General features: G+C 37.2%; 1 protein-coding gene across 1 annotated transcript in view; it reads right to left on the reverse strand.

The window, feature by feature from the left end:
• Positions 1 to 16,181, reverse strand: part of USP37 (ubiquitin specific peptidase 37) — a 106,879-nt gene that overhangs the window by 71,874 nt on the left and 18,824 nt on the right. Inside the window, exons 6-8 of the mRNA XM_008570745.1 lie at positions 15,889 to 15,986; positions 14,326 to 14,410; positions 229 to 390 (exon numbers count right to left, since the gene is read on the reverse strand). Of these exons, the coding sequence (XP_008568967.1) occupies positions 229 to 390; positions 14,326 to 14,410; positions 15,889 to 15,986 (345 nt within the window). The remainder of the gene's footprint in view (positions 1 to 228; positions 391 to 14,325; positions 14,411 to 15,888; positions 15,987 to 16,181) is intronic.

Genomic DNA, 16,181 nt, shown 5'->3' on the forward strand with positions numbered 1-16,181 from the left:
AAAATGAGTATTACATATATCTTGAAGTTCAAAAATAATTGGAGACTGATGATGGACTTAACATTATGTATGGACATGATAAACCTTTAGTAAGTGATATAATTTCTAAATATTTTAGAGCTATAATTAATGTGACTCCTTTCATTTTTTTTTTTTTTACACCAAATAAAGCATACTTCATGTGAATTACTTTATACAAAAGGAATTGAAATAAAAGAATTTACCTACCCCTGCAGTTGTTGTTGGTGGTGAGAGGAAAGGGGCACCCTTGGTTTGTTCCAGCCAGTGTAATCTTGGTTACACCTCAGTTTTTTAACCGAAAGAGGAGCTGACTGAGGAAGAAATCCCAAACTTCTTTTGGCAGAGGGAATTTGGCTTGGAACACTAGTCCTATAAAAAAGAATCAATAATGAAGAAGCCAAATAAGTTTTTGAATGCTACTTCTTTCTCATAGTAGATTCAGAGAAGTCAATGTCAAGGGAAAAACAATCTTAAACTTAGGGAAATAATAATCAATAAAAATAATCAGTAATTAATTATTAGGGGAAAACCCCCAAAATGTAAATTAGCAAGTCAGTTGATAGAGAGCTGAAGAAGTTTTAAACACTGCACATATTAAATCAAAATAATCCAATTTAATAGCTTAAGAAAAACTATACATACATAGTTTCATTTTTTTACTCACTTTTATTTGCTTTATAAATAACACACATCAGTTTACCTAGTCTTTTTTTTTTTCTTTTGGCAGCTAGCTGGTACTGGGATACAAATCTGTGACCTTGGTGTTATAAGGCTGCACTCTAACCAAGTGAGCAAACTGGCCAGTCCAGTCTACCTAGTCTAGAAATAGGCAGTCAACTTTTTCCATGGTTACAAATAACACAACAAACATTCTTACTCAATCTATTTGAGAAATTCCTCTAGTTTATATGCTTAGAAGTAAAAATGTTAGGGTTATTTTCAATTTTCATTTTTAATTTTTCTAAGTATCATGACTGTTTTCCAAAAAGGCTGTACCAATTTATCCTTCCACTAATAGTGAATTTCCATTTCCTCACATCTCCATTACCTACTATAATGAGAAGTTTTAATTTTTACCAATATAGTGACACTTTATCTTATTTTATTTTGCATTTTCCTGATTACTACTGAAGTTGAGCATATTTTTACAATTGTTTACTCTTCTCTGAATTGCTTTTCTATACCCTTAGATTTATACCGGCTTCCTAATGATTTGTAGCTCCTTTTATGTTCTTTATATAGTAGTTCCCCCTTATCTGCAGGGGATACATTCCAAGACCGCCAGTGGGTGCCTGAACCAAGGATAGTACCAAATCCTATACATGTGATATATTTTCCTCTACATACATACCTCTGATAAAGTTTAATTTATAAATCAATCACAGTAAGAGATTAACAATAATAACTAATAATAAAATAGAACAATTATAACAATATTTCAGCATTCACTACTCTTAGACTTTGAGGCCATCATTAAGTAAAATAAGGGCTACTTGAATACAACACTTAATACTGCCACAGTCGATTTAATAACCAAGACAGCCACTAAGTGACTACCGAGTAGGTAGCCTATACAGCATGGATATGCTAGACAAAAGGATGATTCACATCCTGGACTGGATAGCGTAGGATGGAACAGGTCAAACAAGCTACAACATTCCCTTAAACCAAAGGCTAATCCAGAGCAAGGCCCTAACTCTCTACAATTCTAGGAAGGCTGAAAGAGGTGAGAAGGCTGTAGAAGAAAAGTGTGAAGGTAGCAGAAGCTGGTTCATGAGGTTTAAGAAAACAAGCTATCTCTGTAACATAAAAGTACAAGGTAAGGCAGTAAGTGCTGATGTACAAGCAGCAGAAAGTTATCAAGAAGATCTAGCTAAGATAACTGATGAAGGTGGCTACACGAATCAATAGATTTTCAGTGTAGATAATACAGTCTTATATTGGGAGATGATGTCATCTAGGACTTTAACAGCTAGAGAGAAGTCAATGTCTGGCTTCAAAGCTTGAGAGGACAAGCTAGCTCTCGTTAGGGACTAATGCAGCTACTGACTTTAAGTTAAAGCTAATGCTTATTTACCATTCTCAAAATCCTAGGGCCCTTAATAATTATGCTAAATACTACTCTGCTTGTCCTCAACAAAGCCTGGATGACAGCACATCTGTTTACAGCACAGTTCACTGAATATTTTAAGCCCACTGTTGAGACCTGCTGCTCACAAAAAAAAAGATTCCTTTCAAAATATTACTGTTCACTGACAACACACCTAGACACCCAAGAGCTCTAATCGAGATGTACAAGGAGACTGATGTTGTTTTCTTGCCTGATAACACATCTATTCTGCAGCCCATGGATGAAAGAGTAATTACAACTTTCACGTCTTATTATTTAAGAAATATATCTCATACAATCCACAACACATTACTGTACAACTTCAAGTACCTGGCTGAGAGACGTTGGATGTTCCCAACACAAAGAAGTGACAAACACCTGAGGTAAGGGATATGCTAAGTACCCTGATATGATCATTGCACACTGTATAAATGTATGAAAATATCATACTGTACTCCATAAATATATACAATTATCATGGGTCAATTAAGAAAAAATAAGTTAAAAAAAATTTCAGAGTCAGAAGTAGACTAGAGGTTAAGAGATTACCAGAAATGGGAGGGGAGGGGGACAATAATGAGCAGTTATTGCTTAATGGGTCAGAGCCCGTGTTTAGGATGATGACAAAATTTTGGAAATAGACTGAAGTAGTAGTTACTCAGCATTGTGAGTGTAATTAATTTCATGAGATTGCGTATTTTAAAATGCTGAAAATGGCAATCTTTATATGTTTTACCAAAATACATAAGAAAGAAATACATTTCATAAGGCTATAGTTGCCATAGTGATTCCTCTGATGAATCTGGGCAAAGTAAATGGAAAACCTTCTGAAAAAGATTCACCATTAAAGAGCAAGGCCCCAACTCTCTACAATTCTAGGAAGGCTGAAAGAGGTGAGAAGGCTGTAGAAGAAAAGTGTGAAGGTAGCAGAAGCTGGTTCATGAGTTTAAGAGGTAGCAGAAGCTGGTTCATGAGACAAAAGGATGATTCACATCCTGGACTGGATAGCGTAGGATGGAACAGGTCAAACAAGCTACAACATTCCCTTAAACCAAAGGCTAATCCAGAGCAAGGCCCTAACTCTCTACAATTCTAGGAAGGCTGAAAGAGGTGAGAAGGCTGTAGAAGAAAAGTGTGAAGGTAGCAGAAGCTGGTTCATGAGTTTAAGAAAAGAGGCTGTCTCTGTAACATAAAAGTGCAAGTAAGGCAGTAAGTGCTGATTTAGAAGCAGCAGAAAGTTATGGAGAACATTCGTGATTCACGGGAGGTCAAAACATCAACATTCACAGGGGTTTGGAAGTAGTTGATTGCAACCCTCATGGATGACTTTGAGGGGTTCAAGATTTCAGTGGAGGAAATCACTGCATATGTGGTAGAAACAGCAAGAGAACTAGAATTAGAAGTGGACCCTGAATATGTGACTAAATTGTTGCCATCTCATGATAAAACTTTAACAGATGAGGTGTTGCTTCTGATGGATGAGCAAAACAAAGTCGTTTCTTGAAATGGAATCTATCTGGTGAAAATTCTGTGAATAACACTGACGACAAAGGATTTAGAATACTATGTAAACTTAGTTGATGAAGCAAAATCAAGATTGGAAAGGAGTGAACAAATTCTGAAAGAAGTTCTATTGTGGGTAAAATGCTATCAAACAGCATCCATCGCATGCTACAGAGACATCTTTCATGAAAGGAAGAGTCAGATGAAAGATGTAGCAAACTTTACTGTTGTCTTATTTTAGGAAATTGCCACAGCCACCCCAACCTTAAGCAACCACCACTCTGATCAGTCAGCAGCCATCAACAAAAAGGGAAGACCTTCCACAAGTAAAGAGATCATGATGTGCTTAAGGTTCAGATAATAATTAGCACTTGTTAGCAATAAAGTATTTTTTAATTCCAAGGTATGCCTGTACTTTCTTGTCTATTATATTTTAAAATTTATTATTGCTAGATTTAGGAACACTACTAATTTTGTAAGTTGATCTTGTATTACAGGAACCTTACAGAGCTCTTTATTTGTTCTAAAAATCTCTGGTTATTCTTTTTTTCTTTTAATAATCTTATTCTTATCTTAAAGTGTTGGCATTTCTGTTAGAGACAAACACAAAAACACCAAAATATGTATCCTTCTGATACCACTTGGAAAGACAGCAGTGGTATGACAGATTTACACAATTTTTTTTTTTTGGCAGCTGATCGGCAAGAGGATTCAAACCATTGACCCTGATGTTATAGTGTCACACTCTAAGGCGCAGCAATTGCAGTTCAGTGGGAGCGGTGAGTGTAGCGTCGAGTCCTGGAAGTGGGAGCAGCAGATGGTGGCGGCGGCGACTGAAAGGATGCAGGCGGTGCCATCTGGCTCCAGCCAGGCTGGCGGGAGCGCTCCGGGGTCTGCGGACGGCGGTCTCGCTGGCCGGCAGGTAAAGATGGTGTGTCTTTCAAAAACTCAAGCAAGGACTTCCGGTCAAGATGGCGGAATAGACGGTCCCTAGCGTCACTCTCTCCCACAAATCAACCGATTTAAACTATAAAAACATAACATCAAGTGCATACAGAACGGGGAGACGTCCAGTGGGGGAGGCAGAAGCTCCACGCAGACCACATGCCCTGCGGGGCCGCAGTCACAGAATCCAGCAGATAGGCTTCACCGCGGCCACCTGGATCCATTCCCAGCCCAGCGCAGTGCGCACTGAGTGCGCAAATAATCCAACACAGACCAGAGACAAAGTTTGATACTAACTAGTAGAGATCTCTCATCACCAAAGACACCTATAAAACCTAGAAGGAGTGGAAGTCCCCTGGGCTACCAAGCCAGGGAGCAGGGAGGGCTGCGGGCCTCAGCCACACCCCACTGACACCTGCAACCAGCCCAGTGATGACCACCGAGCCCCCACAGGAAGCACTCCAGGCTCCTGAGCTGGGGAGGGCCTGCAAGGGCTTCAGCCACATCCCTCTGACATCTGTACCCAGCCCAGAAATGACCAAGCCACCGCTGGAAGCCCCCTGGCCTCCTATGTGGAAATGAGAGGGATGCCACAGGCCTCAACCTCACCCCTCCTCCTTCCTCCTTCTCCTACCCTATTTCCTTACCTTTTCCCCTCTCCCCCTCCTCCCCCAACTTCTCTGCAGTATCACAGAATGTAAAAAAAAATAAAAATAAAAATAGTAATATTAACAAATAAACTTAAATAAATAAATAAATATATATATGCATATATATATATATATATGCATGCACACACACACATATATATATTAGCCTGAAAAGGGCATGCCTTCTTCAGTACAGAGGATATCACACATCATCTGAGATAAAAAGTATGATGGCTTACTTGTCTGCATTTCTGACTTCTCCTTAGCTTTGAGTTCTTCTGGTTTCTTCTGCTTTCTTCATCTGGTTCAATCCCTGCATTCTTCAAATTTTCCAGGACCTTTTCCAATCTTAGCACTGATCGGTCTCCCTCAATCTTTCTTGTTCTCAGGTACCCAGTGAACTCCTGGAAATCCAGGAGCTTACAGGTGTCCACAGAGCAGATATTCCTGACATCACTAATTATATCCAGATGAAGAAAAAAAACCAGTCCTGACAATTTCTCTATGTCATATGGAGGCTCATTTTGAATTCAGTTAACTGGGGTTGGAAGCTAATGGCATCACTGGACACCACAAAGTATTCCAGTGTCAGCAGTTCAGTAGACACTTGGCTTCTGAGAGCCAGGATCACCTTATAAAGGTGTGAGGGAACTGTCACATTGTCCTCACCAATCACCTCTTGTATTACCCATAGAACCTCAGCAGACGCTCATGTGGCAGCTCAAACCCTGGAAGACAATGCTTCTCATACTGGGGTACTTGCTCCTGGCAAGGGTGTGGGAGCCTGCTATGTCACAGTAAAACAAGCACCATCTTTCCAGACTGTCAACTGTATTTCTTCTCCGGTCATTTACGTCCAAGCCAGAATCTTCAGGTATGTTTCACTTGTCTGGAATCAATCTCGTCTTGAAATAGGCACATCAGAGAAAGCACATGGATGACCTCAGCTGGTAACTGTTTTCTTTCCATCACTTCCAGTCTGAGGGAAGGTCAAAGGTCCAGGTACCATCCAAATACCTTTGGACCTCTCTGTCAGTTCCCAACAGTACATTTTTATTGTTCCAATAACCAGAATTATTGTCAAAATTCTGAGGCACAATATTAGAAAGGTAAAAGGCTTCAGCCATGGCATTACTTGAAAATTTCTTATTTCCTGCTAGAGCAATGTGTCCTCATGACTACCCACTTCCAACATACTCCTTGTTGAAGGCACTAAAGGTTAGAGGAACATTGGGATCAGGCTTAAATTTACAATGTTTTCTGTCTTCATCACTTGCCTACTTCTTTAGTCTCATTTCACATCATGTTCTCCCTTGCTCCGGCCACTGTGCCCTTCTTTTAGTTCCCTAAACGAACAAAAAGAAGCAACTGTGCTTCTTTCTGTCTATAATGCTCTTCTCCATATCCCATGGCCCACTCAACCCCTCTGCCTAGGTAACTTCCATTTACCGTTCAGTCTACTTTCTCAGAGAAGCTTGGCTAATCAAAATCAGGTTCTCTTGTTATCTTTCATCACACTCTTTACTGTTCCATAATTATATTAGCTTAACTTGCAATCACCCCCTTCAGGAAAGTTATTATCAATTATAATTATATATTCATTATTATTTGTTTGATAGGTCAACCCACTCCCCCAAATCAAAGTGTCACAGGGATAGAGATCATCTGCTCTGGTTACTGATATATCCCCAAGGCTTAGCACAGTGCCACACACATAGTAGGCATTTAAAAAAAATTGTTGAGGTAAAAAATGAATGGCTCTCTGAAGCAATATTTGTAACACAACCTCCAACTCATGTGTCAAGAAATGAATCCTTTCAACTTGAGACAGCTGGGAAGGGTTTGGGGCTCCCTGGTTGCCAGACAAGGTCTATTTAACCAGTGAACCATACAAACACCATTTTCTATGTGTGCTGTGATGTGAAAAAGGTTGAGAGTATTATCAATACTCCTCCCCGTTCTCAACTTGGAAACATCTATCATGAATACCTTTACTTCAATTTTTTTGCCAACTACTTACCCATTATCATGCTTTTGTACATACGTTCAAAAACCCATCTAAACACCTGTTTTGCCTGATCATAAAAGAAGCCATTATTTAACACCTAGTCTCTGTTCCAGTTAAATGGATTCCAGATTGTCCCAAGAGAGCCTTTTCTGCAGATCCATCTGGCTCCCTGCCAATCCTGCTTCAGTGCCCTGACTCTGTGAGAACTAGAGGGCTGTGGGCCCGGCTCCTGTAGTGCCCACTACAGCTGCAGTCACAAAGCCACTCAAGAAATACCAGGAGGGCTGGCCCAGTGGTGCACTGGAGAGTGCGCCGCTTGGGAGTGCGGCGGCGCTCCCGCCGAGGGTTCGGATCCCATGTGGAGACCGGTTCCCGCTCACTGGCTGAGTGTGGTGCGGGCGCGACACCGAGGGTTGCGATCCCGTTGCTGGTCCCCGGTGCAGGCGCGACGCTGAGGGTTGCGATCCCGTTACCAGTCAGTAAGAAAGACAAAAAAAGGAAAAAAAAAAAAAAAAAGAAAAGAAACACCAGGAGCCTCTGAGGCAGAAAGCAAAACTCTTGGAAGCCATCTGGTGATTTTCTTAGTGTTTTATATTAATGAATCATATTGTCTGCAAATCACGATAATTATTTCATTTTGTTGTCTCATTACACTGGCTATGACCTTCAGGACAATGTCATGTTGTTCTTGACTTTGATGAGGATACTTCTTAACATTTCACCATAACTGTAATATATTTAAGTTTTTGGTAGATACTATTTTCTCAAACTGAGGAAATAATCCTCTGTTCCTAGTATGCTAAAAGTAGGTATCATAAATAGCTATCAAATGCTCGTTGTAAAAATCTATTACAATGTCAAAATAGTTTTCTAGTATTAACCTACCTTTGCAAAGCTGAGATATACCCTACTTGGTCACTGAGTACCATTTTAAATACACTATTGGATTCAACTACCAATATTTTATTTTGGCTTTTTCTAACCATATTCATATGTGAAAAATGACCTATAATTTTCTCTTCTTGCACTGCTGTTAGTTTTATTAAATTCCTAAATTACTTATGTAGCTTCTCCTGTTTTTCCATGATGATTTGGTTAAAACTACCCCATAAAATCTTTTCAGCTTGGTACTATCATGTGGGGAGGAAAGAAATTTTTGAATGCTATAATTTCTTTAATAGTTATATTCTTTGCTTGAGTCTACTGGGTAAGAGATATTTCCTATGAAATCTATCCATTTCACTTAAGGATTCAACTATACTGGTTGGTCATCAACATGTGGCCAATCCCGTTTCATCTATATATCCATATTTTTTATATCATCTATATATCCACATTATTTTATAGAAAATCTAAGACAAAATATTTTATTATAATATTAAAGTATGCATTCCTAAAATAGTCTTTCTTTAAAAAAGAAACAAAAGAAATTATCAACTCATAAAAAATTAAGTGATTTCTTATTACTAAACATCCAGTGTTCACATTTCCCCAATTCCATTAACTGTTTCCCAGATTTTTTTTTTTTTTTTTGTCTTTTTGTCTTTTTTCGTGACCGGCAACGGATCGCAACCCTCAGTGTCGCGCCCGTACCGGACCGGGACCGGCAACGGGATCGCAACCCTCGGCGCTGCCCCCGCTCCTCGCTCAGCCAGTGAGCCGCCGGTCTGCACGTGGGATCCGAACCCTCGGCGGGAGCGCCACCGCACTTCCCAAGCGGCGCACTGTAGCAGTGTGCCACCGGGCCGGCGCCCCCAGATTTTTAAATACAAATAAGATCCATACTTTGGTTGATATGTTTTTTTGAAACAGCTTTACTGAGATATAATTCACATATACAATTCAACAATTTAAAGTATACAATTCAGTGGTTTTTTGTATACTAACAGAATTGTTAAACCATCACCACAGTCAATTTTAGAACTCTTTTCATCACCTCAAAAAGAAACTCACATCCATTAAGTATCAGCACCCCATGTTCCCCTATCCCCCTACACTAGCCCTAAGCAACCACTAATTTACTTTCTCTATAGACTTCCCTATTCTGGACTTGCAGCATGAATGGAATCATATAATATGTGGACTCTGTGACTGGATTCTTCCACTCAACATGTTTCCAAGTTGTATCACATTACAGTATGTATATACTACATCAAGTTATACCACATTGTAGTATGTATCAGTACCTTGTTCCTCTTTATGGCTAAATAATATTCCTCTGTATGTATAGAACATAATTTGTTTATCCATTCATCTGTTGATGAACATCTGTGTTGTTTCTATTTTTTGGCTATTGTGAATAATAATGCTAATAACATCTATGTATAGGTATTTATTTGAATATCTGTATTCAATTCTTTTGGATATACAAGTATATATAGAAATGGAATTGCTGGGTCATATGTTAATTCTATGTTTAACTTTGTGAGAAACTGCCAAACTGTTTTACAAGGTGTCTGAACCACATTACATTCCCACCAGCAATGTACGAGGGTTCCAATTTCTCTACTTCCTTGTCAATACTTGTCATTTTCCTTTATTTTAAATTATAGCCATTCTGGTGGATATAAAGTGGCATCTTACTGTGGGTTTGATTTGCATTCCCTTAATGACTAAAGCATCTCTTCATGTGCCTGTTGGCCATTTATATATATCTCTGTGGAGAAATATCTACTCCAATCTTTTGCCCTAATATTTATTTATTTATTTTTGGTGGCTGGCAGGTATGGGGATCCAAACCCTTGACCTTGGTGTTATAAGCACCACACTATACTGAATGAGGTAACCAGCTAGCTCCCTTTGCCCATTTTTAAATTGGGTTACCAGTCTTTTTTAATGTATTTGGAATACTAGAACTTTATCAAATATGACTTACAAATATTTTTTCTGTAGATTGTCTTTTCCACCTTCTTAACAATGCCCTTTGATACATGAAAGTTTTAAGTTTTGAAGTCTAATTTACCATTTTTTTCTTTTGTTGTTTGTACATTACATCATATCTAAGAACCCACTGCCAATTCCATGGTCAAGTTTTCTTCTAAGAGTTTTATTATTTTAGCTCTTATATTTAAATCATTGATCCATTTTGAGTTAATTTTTATATACAGTATGAGGAAGGGGGTCTAACTTTATTCTTATGTATATACATATCCAGTTTCCCAGCACCATTTGTTGAAGAGACTATTTTTACTCACACCATTGAATAGTCTGTCCTTTTAATCTATTTATGTCTTTATATTTTAAGCAGGTTTTTTGGAGGGAGCTGATAATTATGTCATTTCTATCCCAATTTTTGTATTTTTTTATGTTTCATTAATCTATATCTTTTAACGGGGGTCTTTAAAACATTTAATGTGATTACTGACATGAAATCTATCATCTTGGTTGTCCTATCTGTTCTTTTTTCCCTTTTTCTTCTTTCTGCCTTCTTTTGGAGTATTTTTTTTTTCTTTTTTTCCTTTTTGTCTCTTTTTCCGTGACCAGTAACAGGATCGCAACCCTCGGTGTCGCGCCCGTACCGCGATTGGCAACGGGATCGCAACCCTCGGTGTCGCGCCCGCACCACGCTCAACCAGTGAGCAGACCGGTCTCTATATGGGATCCGAACCCTCGGCGGGAGCACCACCACACTCCCAAGCGCCGCACTCTACCGAGTGCGCCACCGGGCCGGCCCCATTTTGGAGTATTTTTTTATGATTTAATTTTATTTATTTTCTGTCTTATTAGCTAAAACTTATGTTAACGATTGCTTTTAGGATTTCAGCAGAAAAATCTGACAAGAGTATACCTTCACTCTTCCCCTCCCAGCTTTTATGTCATTTTCATCACACATTTTTCTTCTATATTCTTATTATTTTAACTGTAGGCAGTCAGTTATCTTTTAAAGATTTTTAAATAATTAGAAAAAACATCTTCATATTTACCCATGTTACCATTTCTGGTGTTCTTTATTTCTCTGTGTAGTTAAAAGTTTCTACCTGGTATCATTTTCCTGTTTAAAAAACTTCCTTTAACATTTTTTATAGTACAGGTCTTGTGATAAATTCTTAGAGCTTTTCTATGACAGAAAAAGTCTATTTCACCTTCGGTTTTGAAACGTGTTTTTACTGGATATTTTCATTATCTACTAACATGTATTGTTTCCACAAAAGAAATCTAATGTCATCTTCTTGTCATAGGAGATAATTCTGCTAAATTTTCTGCCACTAAATAACAAGGATCCCCTTCCTCCAATTTACAACAAAACATTCTTCACTTTCTTCTGAGCATTCACTGGCAGTGTTCTCAATATCCACATTTCTACTAACATTCTGTTCATGGCAATTTAGGCTTTCTTTATCATGCCCTTCAAAATTATCCTCAAACTTTTTCCAGCCTCTAGTTACTACTCAGTGCCAAAGCTAGTCCCACATTTCTAGGTATTTGTTATAGCTGTACCCAACTTCCAGGTACCAAAATCCATATTAGTTTTCTACTGCTGTATAACAAATTACTAGAAACTTAGTGGCTTATTACACCTGTTTCTTATCTCAGAAAAAGGTAAGAAATGGGTGTTATAAGCCACTACAGCTGTAGGTGAGAAGTCCAGACAAGCTCAGATGTAATCTCTGCTTAGGGTTCCACGAGGCTGAAATCAAGGTGTCAAATGGGCTGGGCTCTTATCTGGAGACTCCGGGAAAGAATTCACTTTCAACCTCATTCAAGCTGTTGGCAGAGTTCAGTTCCTTTTGGTTGGAGAACTGAGTTCTGGTTTCTTTGTTGGCTGTCAGCCAAAGGCAGCTCTTTCTAGAGGTCACCTGCATTCCTTAGCAGGTGGTTCCCTCCATTGTCAAAGCCAGTAATGGTGCACTGAGTCTTTCTCATACTTCAAATCTCTCTGAATTCTTCTGTGACCATCAGAGACAATTCTGCTTTTAAAGGGCTCACATGATTAGACTGAGCCCAATCAGATAATCTCCTTTTTGACTAATATAACATAATCACAGAAATAACACCACAGGGGTTATTTGATTAATATAACATAATCACAGAAATAACACCACAGATGGCAAAGTCCAAGGGGGCCATCTTAAAATTCTGCCTCCCATAGCTGGGTCAAGAATTCTAAGTTGGTAGGTCTTCCCCCTCATCCCCCGTTTATAGATGTTGTTCCACTCTACTATCCTGCATTGCCTCCAATGAGGTATCTCCATCTTAATTTTTGTTCCCTTGTACTTAATATGTCTTTTTTCCTCTAGCATTTTTAAGATTTTCTCCTTATCGCTGGTTTTAAGCACTTTCATTATGATGTACATGCTGTAGTATTTTTTTATGTTTCAGTAAGATTCTTCCATTTGTGGTTTTATAGTACTCATCACACTTGAAAACGTTTTAGCCATTGCTTCTTCAAACATTTTTTCTGTCCCACTTTTTGTCTCCTCTCCTTTGGGGACTCTAATTACACAGTCACTGGGCTTGTTTCACTTGTTTTCTCTCTCTCAGGGATCATTGTCCTTCACCACCTGATGTCCAATGTCTTGAGAGACATTGTTTCATATATTTTATACAGGTTCTTAGCTGTTTCAAGATGGAGGGTAAATCCAGTCCCAGTTACTCTGTCTTGGCCAGAAGTGGAAGTCATCTTTAACTTTTTAATGTGTCTATTTAACTTAACTATAGCGTCCTTGCAAACAAAAAAAGGAACTTAAATGTTTTAATTTCTCTGTATTCTTTCCCTCTCCTGTATTTCTTTTCGTCTAATATTTTATTAATTCTTTGCTTTTAATTAAATCTACAACATCCCCATTTTATAAGAACTATCAAAATGTATTTACATACATAGAATAACCCTGGCAAGATATAAGTAATAGTGATTGCCTATTAATAATAGTGATTGCCTCTGAAAAGGAAAAGTGAAAACTAGATATTTTCTACCACATGTATGTATTAGCTACTCAAAAAAAAAATTTTTTTTAAGTATTTAGATTTCTAAATATGATTTTAACATTTCTTTGGTCACTAATTTTTCTTACTTCCCACTCCTTCCTTTGTTCAGTTTTCTTCTTGCTGAATAAATTCTTTCTCTCTTTGCATATCTAAAAATAGCATTCTCTGTCTATATTCTTGAATTACAGTTTAGTTGGATATAGAATTTTTTGATGTTATTACTCTGTTAATAATATCTGTCTTGTATTCCTATCATTGCTGATATCAATCTCACTGTTTCTCTTTTATAATGGATATATTTTCTTTCTAGTAGTTTTTAAAATTTTCCTTACCCATCATCTTCTACAATGTGAATTTTTTTCAAAAAAAGTTGTAGTTTGACATTTGTTGAAGCTTTTCAAAGTGAGGACATTCATCATTTTTATCCATTATTTCTTTGGCAATTTCCATGCCTTTACTCTTCTTAGTCTTTTCTTCCAGAATATTCTTAACACATGGAGGGTAGACCAGAAGGCCAACATAAGCCTCTTAATTGCATTTACATTTACCATCTTCTCTATGTGCTACATTTCATGATCATATCTTCCTGATACGTGCTTAGTAGTTGCTTTTGCCTGGCCCTCTACTCTGCGTAAGATTTTGTTAGGGGTTCATAATTCTTGCCCCTACGTCAATAACACTAAAGCAGATGCCAAACATTGCAAGTTCCACTTTCGTGCCTTTGCTCTCTCCTCAGGGAGCATCAGGCAAGCAGCATATTTATGGTTCCAACCCCAGGAGGTTATATAGAAGTATTTTGCCCTAGTTTACTAGTGCTGAAGCTATTCTAGATACCCAACTTCACTTAAGTTTCATATAAAAAACCATGGTGTGACAATGGAGAATATACTGGTCTACAGAATCTGATAATACTGCCAGTCAACCTGTGGCTTCAGTACACATCTTCCTAGACCTCGGTTTATTCATATGTTGAAAAAATTTAAGAGTTTGAACTAAAACATTTCTAGAGTTATTTCTAACTAAAATGTTATTATTCTATGATTTTCATCAATTTTGTTATTTTAAAATTAGCATATTTACTTAGAACATAAGCCATCATTCAATATTCTGATAAAAACAGAGAGCTCTTCAAGTTTTTCACAGGACATATAATCAATGCATACCTATCTAGGTTAGTGCCACCAGAAGAGTAGTCCTTGGATCCAACTCTGCTACCATAAAAGGATGATGACTGTAAAGGTAAAAGCCCTATAAAACAAATGAACAAAGAAAAAAATTTAATTCCTAAATCAACCATTCTTTATTTAATAATAAAATTACACATTGGGCTTACTTATATTTAACTCTTTTTTTTCCCCTTTTCTTTTTCCTTATTATTTATTTATTTTTAAAAGCCCCTTTTCTTTCAATCAAGGTAATATAAATGCATGTTAAAAGATCAAATACTGTGGAAAAAGTTATACTAGCAAAGCAATATTCCACTACCCCAAATCTCCACAAATTTTCATCCTAATTTTTAACCATTTTATTTTTAAGTTAGGGTTTTTTGTTGGTATTATCAGCACCAAGCTCTAACCAAGTGAGCTAACCAGCCAGCCCCTAAAACGTTAGTTTTCCTGATTTCCTCCACAGTACTAAATAATACATTTCTACCATTTTTTTGATTTATTCATTTTAAACAGTATCAGTTGACTTCTTATTGTAGAAAATTTGAACTTCTTCATTTACAACACCCCTACTCTTGTTCTCCTGTCTCCAACCAATAAGTTGTGTTTCTTCAGTTCTACTGATTAACTGTGTAATATTAACACAGTTAAAACTTCTACATTTTTTTCCATGAATCTTCTTATCACTTGACCACCCACTTCCTTCTCTCTCCTCCTCTCTTCCACATCATTTCTAAGATGTGTCTTAACTTCAACATTAAGGCTTATTACATCTTTAAGTTTTTCACTTCCTAACTACAGGTTGACTATAAAAGCTGAAAATTAGCAAGTAGACTTTACATCTTGTAAATATTATTATTTCAGAAGTAAAACCTACATTAAATGCTTCTTTCTGTAAGAGGCAATGTCACAATCCCAAACCACTACGAGAACATTCCTAGAGTCCCAATCAACTTAAGATTATCTTAAACTATCAATTTATCAAAAGCCACGCCATATTTTAGCTTGCTTCAATTTATTTTTAAGTTGATATAATATTCAAATCAATACCAAATATCTGAGTCTCTAAGGATTTCAGAGATCAGACAGATACATAAGTGTAGAAAACACCTGACAAAAATCCATGGGCAGCCTAACTTTTCTTTTTTAAAAAAACAGGGTGCAAGGTAAGCTTAAAGAACTGCTTTAAGCAATAATTTCAAGATCTTCTGAATCTTCTAATAAGTAGCAACACTGATGAACCTTAATTTCAACCACTTTAACTCCTCTGATTCATTCTATGGTCACGGTACTTTGCCAATGAAATGGCTTAATTCTAAGCAGTCAAATAGTGGAAAAAGGTAAAGACTGAATTCTTTATAAGCTGAATACAAGTTCCTTGATATTTCCAATACTTTAAAATATTTTAGCCAATATTAGGTACAAGTTGATCCCAACAACCAGTACCAGATTATGCAGTATTTCTGAACAATGTAGAGATATATATCTGGTTTAGGTTTTTATTTCTAGTCTAATACAATATATCATGTAATAAATGAGTATCTTATATAAACCACTTACCTGATGTCCGATTCTCTTCTGACTGTTTCAGAGTCAGCTGCTTTTCTCTACTGCTGGTTAAATACTTTCTTGAGGGATCTGTCATAGCCTTGTTGTTCCTATAGTTAATAATTTTAAATCAATATAGTATAAGTGTATAAAGATATTGTTCTTAATTTAAAATAGCTGTCATTAAAAATCTTTACATTTCAAGTGCCAAATTCATTGATATGTTTCAAAGTTAGGCTATAAGGTTATCGAGACTCAAAGAGGTCGGTGACTCAAGCAAATAAGAATTATGAAAATAACCTTTC

Source organism: Galeopterus variegatus, unplaced genomic scaffold, assembly GCF_000696425.1.
Source record: "Galeopterus variegatus unplaced genomic scaffold, G_variegatus-3.0.2 Scaffold626, whole genome shotgun sequence".
In the NCBI taxonomy this organism is placed as follows: domain Eukaryota; kingdom Metazoa; phylum Chordata; class Mammalia; order Dermoptera; family Cynocephalidae; genus Galeopterus; species Galeopterus variegatus.